Source organism: Phyllostomus discolor, chromosome 1 (assembly GCF_004126475.2).
Source record: "Phyllostomus discolor isolate MPI-MPIP mPhyDis1 chromosome 1, mPhyDis1.pri.v3, whole genome shotgun sequence".
In the NCBI taxonomy this organism is placed as follows: domain Eukaryota; kingdom Metazoa; phylum Chordata; class Mammalia; order Chiroptera; family Phyllostomidae; genus Phyllostomus; species Phyllostomus discolor.
In genome coordinates, this window is record NC_040903.2 from 165499121 (window position 1) to 165521686 (window position 22566).

Consider the following 22566-nt stretch of genomic DNA (forward strand, 5'->3'; position numbering starts at 1 on the left):
TTCAACAATACTAAAGAGGAAATAATCTGATAAGTTAATTTGGGTAACAGTAGAATCAGTAGTTAAGTTACTTTAATACAATGGTCAATTTCTTAACCCAAAGGAATAAACTAACAATGGAGCATTTTCAGGTGCTGGGGTATTGTAGGGGGATAGAAGGGTAAGTATACCTTATATAATGTCACAGAGGTATTCAACATAAACATAAGAAATATGTGTGTATGTATGTATATATGTTTCATAGTCCTGAGCTGCTTGAAAAAATATAGTTTCTCATTCTTCTGCTACTACAATATTTTAAAACCTCTCAGAGCATCACTGTCCACATGTGTGAAAAGAGTTATAATACCTGTCAATGCCCTCCAGCTAAAGACCACCAGAAACACAACTGTACTTCTAAAAGTTTAGTTAATATGCATTGCTGAAGGGAGGATGCAGGGTAGGGTGAACCATAGGGTATTAAACAGTAGAATTTTGTCCTAGATTGGGTGTTGTGTGAAAGTGAGAACAACTCTGTGATTCTGCAGGTTAACAGACCTTTCCTACAAGGATCAGACTAGAGCAAAGCTAATAGCTGTACTCAGTAAAGAAACAGCAGTCACTTAGAAAAAGGGGTGTTTGGTATTTGCAGTTTACACAGTAACCTTGCTTTCATTTGTGCTTAGGCAAAAAATATAAAGTGGCCTTGTTTGTGTCACTTCCACCCTGTCACAGAGAGGCTGTGTGTGCGTTGCACATCCTGTGAGCATGCTTACATCCAACAGGAGAACAACATGGCCCAGCTGTGAATGCTAGACCAGCTTCCGATGACACTGTGAACTTGTGTCAGCCAAGTTCTTGGATGTCAGAGCCTATTCAAGAAAAGAGAAAAAGAAGGAAACTAGTGTTTAAATTTTTCTTTGTTTTATCTTTTTTGTGTTTTTTGAAGAAGTCATGAAGAAACCTATGTAACTAGAAATAGGAACAAAATGGACTTTTCTCCTTCCATCCCTTCTTGCTTTCTTTTTTTTCCTTACATAGCAAAATTATTTTGAACAATTTTCACTTTTTTCTTTACAATTAATTTCTTCTCCTAATTCATATAGATAGTTTTGGACTCTGAAATGATGAGGAAATCTTAAGAAAGTTAGTATCTAGAAAATGCTTATGAGATGCAGTAGCTTTGACATAAAATTGTGAGAGTGCATTCCAGATTTTGTCTCCTTTAAACATGCACATATTTCCAAACTTGTTCTAAATGTTTGTATTTGCCATTAATGGGACAACTGAACATGGTGGGGATGGTACAGGGGAAGGGGGAGGAAATGTTGCTGTTTGTTTGTTTTTGGACCCAAGCTCCTTGACAGAGAAGTCACTTCTTAGAAAGGGGCAGTTTTCTTGAAAGAGGGCTACCTGCCTGCATTTCCCCAGGTCAGGGATGGGGCCTCCCGTGGGCGAGGGAGATGATGATCTGCTAGATCTCTGTTCCTCCAATTATCTTTGTGTTAAATAGCAGTCCTTCGTTGGTTTGCCAGAAATCATGTGGAGTGTGTGGCTTTGATTGTGTAAGTAGACGGAGATGGCTGACTTGAAGACTGGGGGAGTGGCAGGTAGGTTCCTTGAAAAGAATGAAGACATGTTAAAAGAGGAGGGTTAAAATTACCTTGGATGTAAAATAACTAAAGGGAAAGGTTAGGAAATATTAACTACCTGTCCACCTACATGATTTCACGGGAAAGAAAACAAATAGGCACCAAAAGCAGGCCCACCTACGTGATTTTACTAGGAAAGAAAAGAAAAGCAACAAAGTTTTTCATACTAGAGATTCCTAGGGAGAAAAGTGCCTCAGTATCAGGCCTTCTGTGTGCTTTCCATGCTTGTTAATATGAACCTCCTCTGGGTTCACCAGCCTCAAATGCAGGTAAGGATTTATGAATTTAAAATAATAATTATTATATTTATTATTATCATTATTTTCTTCATAATATTTATAATAAATACTATTTATAGTATAAGTAACACTTAATATTATAATGGATATTTATTATTACTTCTAGTTTGTTGGAACTCTATTTTCTTTTATCTTCAAGCAATTTGTTGGCTCCTAGTTAGCAAATAGTTACAGAGCCTTTATCATATGGCAGACGTTGGGTGTGACACTATCCTTGGGAGAGTTTTCAAGGAGTTGTTTCATAGTCAAGTCATCATGAAGCTCAGAACTATAAAATTTCTTGTCAATATGAAATTTCTTAATTGCTTATATCTTCACCTTGTTGACATTCTGAAATTCCTATCTATGTTCAATTATTACTATTGAAACTATATTCATTATCTCATTGAATTCTAACAGGGACTCTGTTAAGGAAGGCATTAGTATTTCTTCTTGTTTTTCAGATGAAAAGATTAAGGCTTACAAAGATCAAGTAACTAGTCCAATTTCAAATGGGTACTAAGTGACAAACTAGGATGCACACCCAAGACTCTATCCTTCCATACAAAAGCATCAAGAGCCACTATACTTTTTGGCCTTATTTACAAGTGATTTTCTGGATATATTTCTTCCATTTATTTTTGGATTTAGGCCCTTGTTTTATGCTGATTATTAAGTGCATGAGATATATAGGCCAACCAAATTCTGCTTTTTAATGAGGGGCACAGAGCCTTTGTTTTCAGAAAATTCCAAATCCAAAGAAGAGAGTCAGGTGTCTTTTCCACAGCATGTTTATCATTCCACAGCATGTTTACCATTTTATACTATATTTATTTTTGTTTATCCCAGAATGATGGCCCTGTTATCAGAGTGTATAAGAAGTTCCTAACACATAACATTAAACCCAGAGCCAAATTAGTCACATACAGAAATCATTTTATTTTAGGTTCCCCTAAGAAATATTTTCTCTTCTTTATTTATTGAGTGTATCCTATGTTCCAAATAGTGTGCTATATACTTGGAAAGCACAATTAATTAAGGTTGCGCTTATAGGCTAGTCTGTAGGATATATGGACATTCAGATAGATATGACAGTAGTGATTGATAAATACTCAAATACCTTGTGAAGCAGTTGCTTGAAATCAGCCATGTAAGGCATATTTATACCACAAAAGTCTGTTAATGCTACAAATCATGTTTTGTGTTTCTGTTGTTTTCTGTAGTGGGAAATGGGGTGTGGGGTGGGACCACTGAGTTTAGAAAGCATCTTCTTCTATTAAGAAAGAGATAATGTTGGCGCTGGTGACAACAGCACCAGGTGTTAGACAGGAGAGTCATACCTGACATTGGTTCAGCAACCTGGGTACTTGAGTTCTGGCTAGGAAAGAATCCAGGGTCAAGACTCAAAATATAAGAAAAAGTTTATTTAGAGAGTCACAGAGGTAAAAGAAGTGAGTGGTAGAATAAATAAAATCAGGAATCAAATTACAGAGGCAAAGGAAGGGGATCCATTAGAATTTAGGACAGAGAGACAAGGAAAAGCTTCTGTGGGGCGGAGAAGAGGAGGAGGGGAAAGGCTCAGGCTTGTTTCCTAAAGAGTGTGTTGGGTCCTCAATCCAAGGGCTTTTAAGAATGGAGGTTTTAGGGAGGGTCCCAGGGAAAGATCTTAATAGAATATTCATCAGCTTTCTAGGTGCCTACTTTCAGCATTGTGATCTCCACTGATTAATCAAAGCCAGGGCAAGGGGGTCATTAGTCAATAAAGCTGGTCCTCAGGCAGCTGTGTCACTTGTCTGGTTTTGCTGTTTTTCTGGGCCTAGAGCTGAAACACCACTGAGGCCTAGATGTATTTGATGCAGGTCAGAACCTCCTTGTTCTAGGGCTTAATGCTTAAGGGCTATTCTCCAGCCCCCTTGCTCATTTCCCTTCTAAGGGAGTCTAACCTGCATGACAAGCAACATGTCAGGGCAGGAAAGGTAAGAAGAGGATCCAAACCACATGACAAGTAATATGAAAGATCAGGGGATCTACACCAAATGACCAGCAATATGCAAGGGGAGGAGAGGTCACCCTGGGGACCAGGTCCTTGTTTTCCCAGTTTTGCCCATTGCTAGGCACCTGGGGCTTTCCACCTTGATGACCTTCTGTGACTGGACCATCATCCTTGTTCTGCTCCTGTCTAACTGCCTACCACACAGTAAGATCATATGCTGAGAATAAAAGGTGATGGCAGCACGATAGATGAAGAGAGTAGAAATGTTTGGAACAATTGTTGAAAAAATAGGAAAGGGAGGAGACTGAGACCAAGTGAGAATATTGTAGCTTTTATGTATACAAATAATTATTTGGAAGATACACTAAAATTGTAAATAACCATATAATTGTGGTGAAATTGTGAATTTGATGTGAAAGTCATGTTATGAGCAACAAATAAAAATTAAAGAAAAAGTAAGAGTTCCAATTAATTCACTGTCTTATTAAATTATGTGAAGGAGAACCAAGTTGGATAAGTTTGCCTCTGTTTAAGGTTAAATTTCCTTGTAGTTTTGCCATGTATAATTGTATTGACTGATCTGTCAATTAAGTGTTTTTTAAAAATATCAGTGATGCCTTTCATTTGTGGAATGTATTATACTTTACAAAGTGCTTTGACTGTACAGTATTTCTTTTGACTTCATTCATTTTTGCTCTCTGGTTGACATATTACTATATTTCAATTATGCTACTGGACCTTCTACCAGACATTTTGAAGGAAGACTCATATAAATGCAAATTTAGTTTATATCTGATGACTTTGAGATAAAAAGAATAAACTTGAAGGAAAGTAATAAACCCAAAGGGCTGGAAGGGTTTTCAGGAACATCCGTGAGGATGCATGGACAAAACCAAAGGGGGTAAGATAAAGGGTGGGAAGTGGGGATGGCTGGGGTTGGGGAAAGAGATGGAGGGAAAATGGAGACAACTATACTTGAACAACAATTAAAAAAAACCCGAAGGGCTAGAAATTGGTGACATATGGTGCCTGTTTAAGAAATAGTTTTATTTTAAAAAGTGCTATGTGGGTTTGATGCACAATAGGGCAATAGAAAATATTTACAGATCAGTGACAAAATTAATTATGAATTGTCTCTATATCTCTGAACTAAAAAGATCTAAGTTAAATCATTTTCTCCAGTCAAAAGATATAAAAGTAAGGGGAGGAGTCATCAAGGCATGTTTATAGAGGACACGTGGACAAAGCCAGGAGGGGGTAAGACCAAGGGTAGGAGGTGAGGATGGGAGCAGGGGGCCATGGTGGGGGGAAAATGGAGACAACTGAACTTGGACAACAGTAAAAAATGTCATTAAATATATAAAAGAAGAACTTTTAAAAAGTTCTATATCTTTTCTAGAAACAGATAAAAATCACAAACATAAGTTTCCACTAACCTACTCTTTTAGACTGGTGATTTTACAGTTTATTGATTTGTTGTCTGTACAAGTTAGAGATCATCTACTCCAGTATCAAGAGTATTTGTGAAAGATTCCAAAGCAAATGATCATACTTTTGTAATTAATTTTTTACAGAATTCAAGACACAGATGTTAAGTATAGAGATTTGATTATTTTAAATGAAAAAAAGAATATCTCTTGACATTCCAGCCTTGAATTTAGTGGTTTTTACTTGAATGAGCCTGCATCATGTGGGTGGTGGTCTTCTGGCTCTTCCTAAATTTAGGGAAAAAAATCCAAAATATATTTATCTCTTGAGGACTTTAATGCTCTTTCCTAGAACCTTTGGCAGCACTCATTATCACAAAGATAATAGTTGAGAAGTTTTGGAGGTAGTCAAAATTTTTATGACACTTAGAACCTTTTGAATATTCTTAGAATGACCTTTACAAACCAAACATTTGGCAAATTTTGAATCTTGCAGGTAACTTTTTCAAGCTATCCCTCTTATGTCCATTTAATGACTATTCCAGTACTTGTAATAAAATCTGCCTATTGAACAGTTGCAAATGGTATTTAGTCTAGCCTAAGCTAATTTTTCTGTGTAAGAATTATGTACTGTGAAGTTATTTTTGATAAACTATGAATGTGCTTATTGCTTAGGGGTAGATAATGTACAAATATGTGCTGTTCTATGGCATGTTTTAACAGATGTTTAGGGCATTTAGAATGGCAGATTACCTTAAATGAAATGTACTAATTTTTAGTATTCTTTTTAAAAATGTCATTTGTCTTCAAAGGTTTAAAAAAGATAAAGAGAATCTGCTCTTTCTACCATTAGAACATTCATCTCTGTTTACTTCCTCTAATTACATCTTGATTATTATGAATGTATTTTTCCTCTTTAGTAAAAAAATGCTATACTTTCAAATAAATAAAGATTTTTTACTAAATTACTACTGTCAAATTATATATGAATTTATAAAAAGGAAAGTTGGTAGTTGACCTTTTCTCCTTTGTCTTAGCTTCTATCCTGAAGCTGGCTTAAGGTTCACAGTATGAGATTCAAAGAAAATTACTGAAACCATCCTTCTGGCAGGAATCGAGCAGACAATTTATCCCATTTAACCTCTTAACATTTTGTGAAATATTTATGAGTATACCTATTTTCATAAATATAATATTTCAAAAAATCGACACAGCAATTGGGCAGTACTTAGTCATGTAGATTAATACTGGAACAATTACTAGCTATGAACACAACTTTCTGATCATTTTACTGCATCTCAGTTGCTTCTGTGCCAAAAAAAAAAAAAGTGTTTGCTTTCAGCAGTGGCAGTTCCTGTAGACCTTGGTGCATAAGCTTTTGCTTTCTCACTTCAAACTCACTAAGGAATTATGAAGGTTGAAATCATGGTTCACTATTTACCTGTTCTGTAATATTGAGCAACCCAAATGCCAGACAGAGCGTTGAGAATATCTGGCTGATTGCTAAAAGAGGTGCAGGATCCAAGAAAGGGCTGTCAGAAACCTCACTTCTAGAGAATTTGTATTATTAACAAATTGCTCAGAAAATTGAGACCACTCATAAAAAGGTCCTAGAAATCAAGAAGAGTTTGAGTGGAAAGTGAGAGTTCAGACTGTTCAAAACTATGGCCATATTATAGAATGATAATTCAGGTTTGGTGGTCTGTTAGAAACTTCAGAAGTCACCTATCCCAGTGGTTTTCAAACCTTTTTTAAACAGCAGAATCACTTTTACTCTGGGTAAAATCTTACTCTGTATTTCAGAATAAAGCAAATTGAGGTGGTATTTATTTTATGAGAAAAATTAGTCATCTAATTATGATAAATTCCATCAGTAAAAATAATTAGATATTTTAGATGAACATAAGTGTTTGAAAGATTGATTCTGAGTGACATTTGACATATACATCCAATCTATTTCCCAATTTGATTTGATTATCCATTGAGTAAATATGTATGGTATATAATTTGATTGTGTATATTCTTTGGGGGGGTTGAAATTTGTTTTTAAAAATTCAAACCAAATATTTGCACAACCCCTGACTTAGTCCAATAATAGAAGTGAGACAGCTATCCCTAGCTGAGGTCCATTCACTTGCCAAAATACATGTTGTTTTGAATCTCAGCATTGTGATTTGTTCTGATATTTTCCCCAAAAAAGCCACTCTGAATACTCAGAATAAAAGCATTCATTCATTCTCATATTTCTCCTTTTTCTTTCTCTCTTGGGCCATGAAAAAGCACAGACATTCACACCACCCTTGATTTTTCCCACTCTAGGAGCAGCAGAAAAGAGTTCTAAGCATGGTGCTGAAGACAAGACTCAGACTATTATTACAGCTATGAAAGAAAGAATGAAGATCAGGGAAAAAAATAGGCCAGAGGTGTTTGAAGTAATTCAAGAAATGTTTCAGATTTCTAAAGAAGATTTTGTTCAGTACACAAAGGCAGCCAAACAGAGTGTATTGGACGGGACATCTAAGTGGTCAGCAAAAATAACCATTACAGGTAAAAATAAGTCTTACAATTTTTATCTCTCATTGAGTTATTATGTTGTAGAAATCACTGCTATAATAATTATAGATAAAATAGTAGAATTTTCAGTTTCATCAATATTAACAAGAAGCCTAGGTGGTACTTCAAATTTCTAAAATATTTACTAGATAACTGAAGTAATTTCTTGTCCTATCAATGTCTTGTTTTGATCAAAAGCTGTATCTTGGTCCAGTTAAAACCTCTTCCAGTGGTAAAGGTTGTTTTACAATATACTCATTAATATTCTGCTGTTTACAAGAGATTAGTTTTGTTGCTGCCTGTCACTGATAAATTACAAGAATAGCCAATAATCTCTTCAGTCAGTTTTCCTTAATAAGAATAAATATCCTCTTACTTACTCCAGGATCAATACCCCTCATCTATTTGTCCCTTGAGTCAAAACAATTTGAGTTTAGTGAAGTCTAGTGATTTGAACTTCTGAAGTTGCTCATAGGATAATATTAACTGGAAGTACATATTTATCATGTTAAGATTTACTAAGCCTCTTAACTTACTGATAGAATATTTACAAAGTGAAATAAAGATGCTGATTTTATCAGGTTGAGTTGATCATTACTGACAGCAATTTCATAAATAAATAAACTTTAAACTACAGGCCTTTGACACTATGTTGGATGACTTTTTTGCATATTGTATGTACATGCTTATTGCTCTGTACATGTATACAGTAATGTATATGTGAGTATATAGCTGATATGTTTAAGCATGTGTATGTATATAGCTACTATTCACTACATGCAAAAGCATGTTAGTCCAAAGGAAGGTTTTAATGTTCAGTGTACTTATTACTTTATTAAACTTTTTTTAGAAAGTCCTGTTGCTCATGAGAATGAAAGCAATGGAGATACATCTTCAAACCCAGTGACAAAGCGATAGAACATGTTTCCTTCCTTATTATTTTTTGTCTCTGGGGAAACCTTTATATTAAACTGTTTAATTTTGTTATTTTAGTGGTTTCTGCACAAGGCTTGCAGGCAAAAGACAAAACAGGATCAAGTGACCCGTATGTTACGGTTCAAGTTGGAAAGAACAAAAGAAGGACCAAAACCATTTTTGGAAACTTGAATCCAGTATGGGATGAGAAGTTTTATTTGTGAGTACATAATGTGAAACTATTACAAATACTAAAATGTTTGAGTATAAATTTAAGACAGGCATGTAAAATATACAGGCAATTATTATTTCATTTTAATAATGTTTAGGTTCTCTCAAATTACAAAGAGAATAAAACTAATGTTATGAACTTCCTTAATACTCTCATAACATTTATTATTTATTCTTCAACTTTGGAAGCAAATGATAAAAAGAATACTTCAAACAAGAGAAGGTGACATGATTTGGATGACTTTGCACGAAAGCAAACTAAAAATGTTACAACCTTATCTATAACAGGTTGGCCTAACATAGCTAGGAATTTCCAGGCTTGATTTAGCAACACCTTGACACCTGAGGTTTATGACTAAAGACTTTGGGTAGCACTTGGCCCATCACATCTAGACCAGCCTATGCTGATGAAATGGTTGGTCATAACTTTTACAGCCTCTCATTTTCCGAGGTCATTTATTTTTACACTTCTAGTATCTTGTACCAAACAGCAAGAAATCACTTTTCTGTCAGGGATTCTTTTCTTTCTATGACTTTTTCTTGGAAAGGCATAAAATGATGTCCAAATATCATTTGGTAGAAAAGAAAATCCCTAACTGTGAATTTAAAAGCTGTCCTTTTTTTCCTTCCCTCTTTCTGATATTTAAACACGGATCTCATTGACATGCTAAGTAAGCAAAGCCCACACAAGTGGAGCTTGAATGGGAATGTGGGCAATAACATGTAAGAAATATAGAGCTTCTTGTGTTTATGCCTGACAATGGGCGTATTAAGACCTAGGTTTGGAAAATCAGTTGGGACTAAATAACAGAGGATACCATGGAATAAGTTAAGGGATTTGGACAGTTTCTCCCTTCAGGCTGATGGAAGAAACAATTTTAATATTTCCATTTTTATCTTTATCCTTTTTGTTGAATTCATTGGAGTGACATTGGTTAATAAAATTACATAGGTTTCACATATAAAATTCTATAATAATACATCATCTGTATGTTGCATTTTTATATTCACCATCCCAAGTCATTTAACCCCCATACCCTCTTCTACCTCCCCCACACTCCTTTCCCTTTGATAATCACCGTGCTGTTGTCTGTGTCTGTGAGTTTTTTTCTTAATTATTTCACCTTTTCCACCCTGAGCTGTTCAACCCTCTCTCCTGTGACAGCTGTCAGTCTCTCCTCTGTGTCTATGAGTCTGTTTCTATTTGTTTGTTAGTTTATTTTGTTCATTAGATTCCACATATGAGTGAGATCATATGGTACTTGTATTTCTCTGACTGGCTTATTTCACTTAGCATAATGTTTCTTTGTTTTTTTAACAGAGGATAAGAAATTAATCAGTAGTCATGAATTCAAATTCCTAAGGTAGTGAAGTAAATGAATAAAACAGGAAAATGGTAACAAAGGAGAGGGACAGAGACAGTGGCAGAGCTGACACCAAGTGACTGAGAAAAAAGAGGCAGCTTCTGCCACCACACAGTCATGTAAATGCAATGTAGCTAGAGCTTCCGGTATCTCAGGAGAAGCTGGAAATTTAAAAGTTTAAAAACAGCTTTATTAAGGTATAATTGACAAAGCATAAAGTCTACATATGTAAAGCATACAATTTTAAATTTTGATGTATGTATGCCTTCATGAAATCATCACCACAGACAAGATAATGAATGTACTTATTGACCCAAAAAGTTTCTTCATGCCCTATTGAAGGCACATCTAACTGCCCCCAAACCAAGGCAAGCACTGATTTGCTTTATGATGCTATAGACTACTTTTCATTTTTCATTCTCTAGAATTTCATACAAATAGATAATTCAGGATGCACTCTTGTGTGGTTCCACTCAGCAGTTATTTTGAGATCCATCCATGTTGTAAGGTTTAGCAAGTTTCTTTTTATTACTAGGTAGCACTTCATTGTATCAAAATGTCCCAATGTATGCATTCAACTTTTGGTGGATATTTGGCTTGTTTCTAGTTTTTAGCTATTAAAAATAAAGTGGTTAGAAACACTTGTGCATACTTATTTGTATGGACATGTATATATATTTCTCTTCAATATATACCTAGGAGTAGAATTTCTGGGAATATGTTTAATTTTTAAGACACTTTCCCAAGTGCTTATGCCATTGTACATTTCCACCACCACTATATGGGAATTCTAGGTCATATACATCCTTCCAACACTTGACAAGGCCAGTCTTTTAAATTTTACCATTCTAATATGTGTGTAGTTATATCTTATAATGATTTTATCTTGCATTTCTCTAATGACTTAATGACTTCAAGCATCTATCCATGTGCTTATGTGCTATTCGTTATCTTATTTAATTGTCTGCATTGTATAAGATTCATAGTTTTACATTTTACATTTAGGCCTATGATACATTTTGATGTAATTTATGAAAATAGTATAAGTTATAGATTCAACTTTATTATTTTGCATATAAATATCAGAAAGTACTGTCTTCCCATGCTAAATTGCTTTTGCACTTTTAAAAAAAGTCAGCTTTCTGTATATACATGGATCTGTTTCTGAATTACCTGTTCTCTTCTATTGAGTTGTTTATCCATCTGGGAGCCAATACCACATGGTCTTGATTACTACACTTTACTTTATAAGCCTCAAAATCAGGTTGTGTTAGTCTTCCAACGTTTTCTCTTTTTCAAAGTTATTTTAGCTGTTTAGAACCTTTGGGTTATATCCACATGAATTTTATAATCAGTTTATTATTTTTCACACACATAAAAACAGTGTGATACAATTTTGATTGCCTTATTGCCCTGACTGAGATTTCCAGTATGATGATAAATGGATGTGATAAGAGCAGACATGCTGGCCTTGTTCCCAACCATAGATGGAAAACATTCTTGATGAACTATGATATTAGCTGTAGATGTATTATAGATGCCATTTATCTAGCTAAGACAGCCATCTTCTATTCCCAGTACACCAAGAGTTCTGATCAGAAATGGATGTTGTATTTTGTCTAATGCTTTTACTGCATCTATTGAAAAGATCATATGATTCTGAATGCCGTTTTCAAAAATTTACTTTGAAGGTATTGCTTTATTATCTTTGTGTTTTGATTGTTAATCTTGTTTTCAATGAAAGATCTGTTATCCTCATTTGTGTTCCTCTGTACCTATCTTTATTTTCCCCTCTACCTGTGTTTTTTAAATTAAATTTATTGGGGTGACATTGGTTAATAGATTTATATAAATTTAAAGTATATAATTCTATGATATATCATCTGTATATTGCATTGTCTTCCCAAAGTCAAATCTTGTTCCATCACCATATGTTTGGCCCCCTCTACCCTTTACTACCTCTTGCCTAATACTTTGTTTTCTTTATCATTTGTACAACTTGATTATGATGTGCCATGGTGTAGTTTTCTTTATGTTTTTGGTGCTCATTTTTTGTTGAGCTACTTAAAACTGTAGGTTTGCAGTTTTCTTCAAATTTGGAAAACTTTTGACCATTATTTCTTTAAATATTCTTTCTGTTCCTACCTTTTGGAGATTCTACATGTGTATCTATAGTAATAAGCCTCTTGAGGTAGTCCCACATCCCACTGATACTCTGGCTTTCTCTCCCTTTCCCTTCCTCTCTTTTTCTCTGTAATTCACTTTGGACTATTTTTATTGCTATGTATTTAAATTAAATAACTTTTTTATCTTGTAATATCTAACCTATTAATTCAAGCCACTGTATTTTTTATCTCATATATCTTAGTTTCTATCTCAGAAAGTTCAAATTGAATCTTAGCATCTTCTATGTCTCCATTTAACACATTTTTTTAAAATTAAGGCTATTTATTTTATGAGAAAGTTCACAGAAAAATTGATAAGAAGGTGTAGTGATTTCCAATATGCCTCCTACCCCCACATCTGCATAGTCTTCCTATTACCAACATTCTCCACCAGAGGTGCATCTATTACAATTGATGCACATACATTGACACATCACGATCACCCAAAGTCCACAGTTTGCATTACAGTTCACTCTTGGTGTTGTCTATTCTATGGATTTGGACAAATGTGTAATGACATGTATTCATTATTATGGTAGTATACAGGGTATTTTAGCTGCCTTAAACATCCTCTGTGCTTCACACGTTCACCCCTTCTCCCTCCCAAAGGTGTGGCAACCACTGATTGTTTTACTCTCCCCATAATTTTACCTTTTCCAGAATGTCATATACAGTTGCTCCCTTGAATGGCCTGGGGATTAGGAGCACTGAACCTGCACAATTGAAAACCTGACTATAATTATTGACTCTACAGTTTGCCCTTTGCCTCAGCAGATTCAAGCAACAAACAGTATTTTTGGGGGCGTGGGGGGGATCCGTAGTTGGGAATTCGCAGTTGGGAAACCATAGCTAAGGATGAAAAAATATCCCTGGCTGTTGTGGCTCAGTGTATTGAGTGCCATCCTGTTAACCAAAGTGTCACCAATTTAACTCCCAGTTAGGGCACATGCCTGGATTACGCCAGGTCCCCAGTGCTGGGGACATGGCGGGGGGATGGTGATCAGTGCACAAAAGGCAGCCACACATTGATGTTTCTCTCCCTCTCTTCCCCTCTTTAAAAATAAATAAATAAATAAATAAATAAATAAATAAATAAATAAATAAAATGTTTTTAAAAAGAATTAAAAAGTGCTGATTTTGATCCATGGTTAGTTCATTCAGCAGATGTGAAACCCACTGATTTGAAGGGTCAATTGTGTTTATTGAAAAAAATCTGTTTATAAGTGAACCCTGGCACTTGAAACCCATGCTGCTCAAAGGCCACTGCAGTTGGACTCATACAGTATGTAGACTATTCCAATTGGTTTCTTTCACTCAGTAATATGCATTTAAGATCCCTCCATGTCTTTTCATGGCTTGATAGCTCATTTCTTTTTAGCAGTAAATAATATCCCATTGTGTTGACTATCCATTCTCCTACTGAAGGATATCTTGGTTGCTTCCAAGTTCTGGCAGTTATGAGTGAAGCTACTGTAGCATCCATATGCAGGTTTTTGTGTGGACCTGTTTTTAACTCCTTTGCATAAACCAGGAAGCATAATTGCTAGATCATATGGTAAGAGTATGTTTAGTTTTATAGAAACTGCCAAACTGTCTTCCAAAGTGACTGTACCATCTTGCTTTCTTACCAGCAAAGTATGTTGTTTCATATCTTCTCTAGTATTAAGTGTTGACAGTGTTCTGGATTTTCTGCATTTTAATAGTGGTGTAGTCATAGCTTATTGCTATTTTAATTCACATTTTCCTGATGACATATGATGTGGAGCATCTTTCCATATGCTTATTTACTATCTGTGTATCTCCTTTGGTGAGATGTCTTTTAAGGTTTTCACCCATTTTCAATCAGGTTGTTTGTTTTTATTGCTGAGTTCTAAGACTTCTTTGAATACTTTGGATAAGAGTCTTTTATCTTGTGTGACTTTTGAAAATGTTTACTCCCCATTTGTGGCTTGTCTTCTCATTTCCTTGACATTGTCTTTCTCTACTTGACTCTTTAAACACATGCACAACTTTTAATTACTGTTTTGTTGTCCTTGACTACCAGTTCTAATGTACATATCAATTCTTGGTCAGTTTTGATTGGTAGGTTTTTCTTCTCATTATGTGTCATATTTTTATGCTACTTCCCATGCCTGGTTATTTTATATTAGATGACAGACATTGCAAATGTTACCTTGTTGGCTGGATATTTTTGGCATTCTGTACATATTTTTGAGCTTCATTCTGGGACTACATGGAAATAGTTTGGTTCTTTGATCTTTGAAAATCTATTAAGTGCAAATGAAATATTGCTTGATTAAATGCTGATTATTCTTCAGTACTGAACCAAAACCCTTCTGAGTCTACTGAGTCATTAATGACATTTTCTAGTCTGCACAGTAGAAACAAGCACTACTTCCAACCTTAGTGAGTGCTAAGCAATGCTAATGAAATTCCTTTCAGTGGCTCTAAACCTGGTCTTTGCTTATTTATTGTCATACATGAATTTATCATTACTCAGATGATTGTTCAAGAGGAACCCTCTGCAAATTGTTGGAGTTTTTCTTCCCTTCAGCTCTCCTCTTTTTAGTAGTATTTCCTGTGACCTCTAGCTGCCTTTGCCTCCTCAGATTTTCAGTCCTGTCTTTGTAATTCAGAGTCCAGTAGATTCCACCTGGGTTCCCAACCCTTGCACAGTGGCCTAGAAACTCTCAAGGCAGTAAGCTGCAATAATGAATAGTAAGGCTCACCTCATTAGTTTTGTCTCCTTGTTATCACTGTCCCTCATTGACAGATCTCCAGTATATTGAAAACCATTATTTGATATCCTCAGTTCACATTTTGATTGATATTTTATATGGGAGAAGTCTCTAATCCTTATTATTACCTCTTGACTAGAATAGAAAGTCTTGAAATATGAATTTAACTAATAAGCAAAAAATAGTATGAGAGCCAACATTAGGTATATGAAAACAATGTACAACTCCTGGAGATATTTAATCCATAGATTGCCAGTTGAAACTACAAAATAAAGCATCCATCCAAAGAAATGCAGTAGTACAAATATTTATTCTAATTTTTTAATACTGCAATACCCCTTGAAAAATCAGCTGAATGAGTGCATGTGAGGTAATACCAAGGTAAGGTCTACTGAAAACAATTGGATATGACAGTGTTCAGCACTCATTTCAGGGCAAGAATAGTGTTTGTTCCTACCAGACAGTCTAGAAACCCTCATGATTCCCAGAGGCCAGAACACAGGGGAGTATACTGAGAAGGAGAGTGAAAGATGGATTATCTATATTCTAATTGGCAGTTTGTATATAACATTATATTGTATTCTGTTTTCCTTTTTATAGGAGACATCATCTACATTGTCAGTAACAATATATCTAGTTTTTAAACATTACTTTCAAAGAAGAAGAAATTCAAATTTAAATCCATTGTACTCTACTGTGCATGATATACATAATATGTGTGTATACATATGTATGTGTGTATATAATGAATATACATATAATGGATATTAAAATTAGGTGCTATATATATATATATGGCCTATATATATATACACACACACACATATATATATGGCCTATTTTTCAAATACTTTTCACTATACTGACAAAATATTTATTATCTTTAAGGGAAATCACATTTATCTTCTGTTTGCCTCTTTCTAAAATATCAAAAATTAATGCCTAAATTCTCAAAGCAATTCTTTTTGTTGCTAGTTTTTTGGACTCCAAGATTTCATTTGTATTATTGAGGTTTTATATCACTGTGGATCCAGTAACACTATTTTGAATCTACCCATTTTACTATAAAAATGGCATGAAAATTGCCAACTTATCTTCCTTTATAAGGAGTTTTCTTTTGCAGGAGGCAATGAGGTCATGGAAAATTTATGTGCAGATTTATAAAAATGCATACATGTCACAGATGAACTCATTCATGCCTCCTACTGTCTTGACAATTCTGCCCTGTGAACTGGAGTGTAAAGTGTCTCTCAACATTCTGAATATAGAATGTTTTATTAATAATATGACTTTAGTTTGCATTTGGGGCAGTTTACTTATTAATAAATTCTGAGCTTTAGCTAATATGAAAAAGTGAGATAATGTATAGTTTACAAGATCATTATATTTTTGAGATAATATCTACAGATCTCATGGCACTTTTTAAGCATTAAACCTGGCAGTTATGTTATTATCATTATTAGCATTAACATACAATTCTATCCTTTGTGCTGAGATTCAGTACTTTAAAGCCAACCTGGCAGTAGGACTTTTGTGTCAAAAAATTCCAACCTGAATAGTGAGGCTGAGAAAAGACCAGTGAACAAGGTGCTATAAAAAGAAAGTGCTGCTGAAATAAGATGTAGAGAACTGACAATGGGCAAAGCATCTGAGAGATTGTTTAATCCAACTCCCTCATTTTACTGATGAGAAAATCGAAACTCAGACAAGTTATACAACAGCCAAGACTTCAAAGCCGGTGCCTGATGTGAAGCCACAAATAAGATGCAAGTAGAAATAAAGTTTATTTTTTCCCACATCCAAACTCTTCTCTTGGAAAAAGTGCCTTTGACTTAAACAACGTAGGCAATCATAAAGCTAGTAATGAATATGCAAATAAAGTATTTTTTGTTTGAAAGCTTAATTGTCCCCCATTAATTGCACTTTGATGCCCTCAAGAGATTAATGCTAAGTAATTCCCATTTTAATTTTACCCCACCCACCATGGGTTAAAAAAAGTAGCTTGAAATTTTAATCTTCTAAAAACCACGGATGTTACACAATTCTAAAATGGGGCACTCTGGACAGTGTTTGCAGAGAATGGAGGCATGATCAATTAAGCCTTTGCAGAAACATGGGTTAGGAGGGGTTGTAAACACATGTAATTTAAAAAATATCACTAGGATTAATTAGGATAATGTATATGAAAGTGCTTAGTATTACAGAAATCTAAGGTGCTTGTTATCTTGCTCTTTGATCCTAGTAAGTTGTGTATTTGATCATTTTATAATTATGTTTGATTTTATTTTCCTATGCTACAGTTAATGAAATGTTTTATGTGTATCATAAATCATTCATTCCCTCATGAGAAAAGGAAGTAAGTTTTCCCAGTTGGTTCCAGAGAAACAAATGGCAGTGTAATCTGCCCATTTTAATAAGAATTTTGTGTTAGGAGACTTACAATTTATGTATAAATTGATTGATGGTGTGTTTTCTGGGGACTCTATAGTTGATTCTCAATGCGTTATTTTTGCTAATTTCTGAAATAAAAACAAAAGTGCATGCTAACTCCCTCCTAGAGGGGATGTGGGTCATGATGGCAACAGCAGGCATGTGTTGCTTACTTTTTAAATTGATATTAGGCATTGAAGCAAAGAATTATTCTAAAAACAGAAAGCCTTGTTAGCACAATGCCTATGGTATGAGTGCAAACATGCCCTTGTTCACGATGGTATTAAATAGGCATTACAGTGGCGCTTATACATTCTACTTATATAATTGACTAGACAACCAACTCCACTTGCTTAGTAGAGTATTAGTTAAATCCCACATTTTCTGAGTGTCCATTATATGCAAAGCACTGTACTAGGTCCATGAAAAGTACTGACTTGAAGAATGCCTTCATGTTATTCCGAAAAGCTATCTGGCCTATGAATTTATAAACCCAAGTTTCAGACTGTTCAGGATCAATGATGCTTCTTGACTCCAGAAAACCCCTTAACTTACTGGAATCTCATTTTTACAGTGGTCACTGTGCAAAACAAAATATTGTCCCCTTTGACTCAATGGCAGTATTGTTAAGAGGCAGTGCCCATGGAAGCATTTTCAACATATATGCATCAGAAACTCAATGCTGTTATTTGCAGAGTCCTCATTGCCTCAGCCCTTTGAAGCATATGGTGGCCACGTTCAATTCACAGCTACCCAGATGTGGCAGTGCCTAGAGCACCCCGGGCCCATGGCTCTGCACCACACCATGTGCTGCTTAGCCCAAGGCGGAGTATAAATTAAGCATAAACTAAGCTTCATAGCAGATAGCTTACTCAAATACTACAATTAAACTAAAGCATCTTCACAGTGCAGCCAATTAATATTTTTAAATGACAGCCTGAATGTAATCAAGGATATGATTTATTGCCTATATCACTAACATAGGCTTTTCCTGAGCTACATTGGAAGGGAACATTTCCTCAGTTGTCTGTGCTAGCTTACAATGATGGTATCAGAATTAGGGAGTCATTTGTCAAGAAGTTCCCACAATTGTCTAAAGCAACATAGAGTTTAGTAACACTTTATTGGATCATAATTTTTTAAGCTAATCATTGTCTACCTTGTAAATATGCCTGGTAATAGGAGGATATCATAAGCAATACTATCTTTCACTTAAGTCAACTGGGTTGAGTCATGACCAATACATATAGCAGTGCCATACAGCATTTACTTCATGACTGCATCATACCAGAACCAGAAGGCTTGTAATAAGGAGAAAAAGGTGATGTGAAAAGAGACATGGACTAAATTCCATGAAGTATGAACTTGGTGTTACCAAAGTGAACTGATTCATGGGTAACAAACCATAAAATTTCAGATGAGAACAAATCCTTGGAGACAGCACTGTGATTGTCTATAGGCCAAGATGTGAGGGACATGTATTTAACTTAGTTTTAAACTGAGGATGAAACAGAGTTCAAACAAAATCTTTAGGGAGCAGTTTGATTATAACAGCAACCTCTTAGGGCAATGAGGACTAACTTGTAGGATAGATATTCTCTTGCTGGGAAGAAAGAGAACCCCCACATTTAAAATGGTCCAGGAAAAAGGATTAGGATGCAACAAATTGTATTATGTGGACACAGAAAGCCCTTGTAGGAATCCAGAAATATCCAAACAACAAGAACTCCAAAGGCAGAAATTATTATGCCCTTTCATTCATTTCTTTGTTTTTCTCTGACTGTTCAACTTCACCTGTTATTCTCTGTCTCTACCTTTCCATTATATCTTCTTTCTTTTTCCCTCTGTCTCTGTCTCTATGTCTTTTATCTGCCACTCTGCCCCTCTTTCCTCTCTCTGCCTTCTTCCCCTTTTTTCCTTTTCCTTTTGAACTCTGGTCTGATTCCTAATCACTACTCAATAGCTCAATACACATCAGTTTCCATGTGGTTCACAATAGTCTTGGCCCTGTGGCCATATGTCTCCCAACTCTACTAATTCAGTTTCCTTCCAGAAAGTATCTTTACACTTTTAGACAAACAATCCAATCCATCTTTACAGAGCAAACCACTCAAGTTTTGTGTTATTGGTCAAACTGTGATCAAAACGTCTTAAACCCAACCTTGCTTTGTGTGAGGAGGGGACAAGAGGGAGATCGTGGTGGTCTCAGGTGACTCATTTGGGCCTATAGATTGAAGCAATTTCCCCTGAGTGGAATATATCTAGCATGGGTGCTATAGCCATCTTGACCTATCAAGCATTTTCAAGACCCAAATACATAATACCAATCAGCTTCTATTTGGTTCATTCCTCTAGCTTTTGGATGTACTACATGTGTGGACTGACCATTTTCAAAGCAGAAAAAGGAGAACAACATGGTAATACTATTCCTAGCCAAACTTAAAGTTTGCAGATCTCTACTGACTCAGAACTATAATATGTAAGATCTGATTCCTGGGTGATTTTTTTCCTAATACCAGCTCTACCAGCCTTTAGGGAAATAATTCATTCAATAAATATTTATGTATGAGCACTCTCCTAAGTGCTACAGACACTGAGGTAAATATAAAACAATTGATTCTTCTTACAGAGTTTTCATTTTAATTGGAATAGAGATGGTGCCGAGGCTAATGTCTTCATCTAGGGAGAGTCCATCCTAGGCCATCAGGAGAGAATGGGCAGTTCTGCTCGGTGCTGCTATCTTCACTGGGCTTGATGACTTATCTCTAAATAAATGGAGTTTAAAGCATGATAATATTAGAAGGCCGAGCAAAGGAAGTTCTAGGTAGCTAAGCACCTTGTTGAAGAAATGTTAATGTTTAGGAAAAAAATCCAAAACCCAAGTCATTGCAAGTATCATCACAGTTATAGGCACTGATATTTATGTAGCTATTTACTACTCTATCTAAACTTCTATCACACATATTACACTTCACAACTTATAAAACATTGATGTCATTGCTTTTGTTTCTGTTGCCATCTCACAAATGAGGAAGCTACGGCTCAGGGAAGTCAATAGACCATTGCAAAAAAAAAAATCATCTAAGAAGTAAAGTAAGATACCCTTACCTTTGGTTACCACACTAAATGCTTGTTCAACACTATCTCATTCCCTCACCAGTGCCAATCATTCAAAACAACCACACTAAGAAAGCCATGAAAAAGTCAATCTATCTTTGGAGGGACTTTTAGAAAATGGAAGCTACTTAAAAAAAAAAAAACAGAAATTTAACTTGTAGAAATGAAAAATATGTATAATGAAAAAAAGCACACTAAATAGGAATGACAGCAGGTTAGACACTGCTGAATAAAAAAAAAAAAAACAGGGAACTTAAAGCCCTAATATTTAAAAAGTATAAAAGGAAACATGAGAAAAACTTGTTAAAAGTGAAAAAAACAAGTGAGAATACTTAAAACAGCCAAAAATCATATTAATTGGAATTATCTAAAGTAGAAAATTGGGTATAAAAAGAATTTAAGAAAATAATGGCCATTATTTTTTCAAATTTGATCAAAATTATAAACTCATAGACTCAAGCTCAATGAACCTGAAGCACAAGAAAATTAAAATCACACCAAGACACATTATAGCCAAATTGTTCAAAATCAGTGAATAAGAGAAAATCTTGAAAGCTTCCAGAGAAAAAAGACACAGTACATACATAATAAGAAAAATAAAGATAGCAGCAAACTTCTTGTAACAACTAATGTTAGCAATAGTACAGGGGAGAAACATCTTTAAATTAACAAAACAAAAACTGTCCAACTGAAATTCTTTATGCAGAGAAAATATATTTTAAAAACAAAGCATATGGTATTTGTCTTTCACCACCTGGCTTATGTCACTTAGCATAATGCTTTACAGTTCCATCCATGCTGTCACAAAGGGTAGGAGCTCCTTCTTTCTTTCTGCTGCATAGAATTCCATTGTATAAATGTACCATAGTTTTTTGATCCATTCATTTACTGATGGGCACCTAGGTTGCTTCCAACACTTGGCTATTGTAAATTGTGCTGCTATGAACATTGGGATGCATATGATCTCACCTTTAACAGGAACCTAAACAACAAAACAAACAAACAAGCAAAATATAACTAAAGACACTGAAATAGAGAACAGGCTTACAGTGAGCACAGGGGAGGGGAGAGGGAATTTCAGGGGAAAATGGGAAGGGTTTACAGAAACAAGTATAAAGGACACATGGACAAAAACTAGGGGGGATAGAAATGGGAGGGAGGTGGGGAGGGCTGGAATGGGAGTAAAAGACAGAAAACTGTACTTGAATAAAAATTAAAATAAAAAGAAAAGGAAAAAATCAACACAACAGTCTTTTTTAAAAGGCAAAAATAAAAGGTGAAAGAATTTCTTTAATTATGAGCTGCACCATAAGAAATGTTAAAGGAAATCCTTCAGGCAGGAAAAAAGTGATACCAGATGAAAATGTGGATCTACAGAGAGGCTTGAAAAAGAATGAAGAACACTGGGAATGCTAACTATGTTGGCAAATCTAATATTATGTTTTAATATAATGCAAGTCTAATGATTACGTTGTTATTTAGGTTTATTTAAAAGACTATTCAACATTTAAACAAAATTATAATTTCCTGGGTTATATAACTACTAGAATATGATTAAGTAAAAGTGTGGAGGACAGAACTGGAAATACAACATTGTAAGGTTCTCATACTGTACATGGAGTATGAAATATTTATAGATTTACTGTGATAATTTAAAGATATGTATAATAAATTCTAAAGTAACCACTAAAATAATAAAACAAATATGTAATGGCTAATACACT

General features: G+C 34.9%; 1 protein-coding gene across 1 annotated transcript in view; it reads left to right on the plus strand.

The window, feature by feature from the left end:
- Positions 1-22566, plus strand: part of UNC13C (unc-13 homolog C) — a 469738-nt gene that overhangs the window by 178419 nt on the left and 268753 nt on the right. Inside the window, 2 exon segments of the mRNA XM_028506783.2 lie at positions 7649-7876; positions 8876-9017. Of these exon segments, the coding sequence (XP_028362584.1) occupies positions 7649-7876; positions 8876-9017 (370 nt within the window).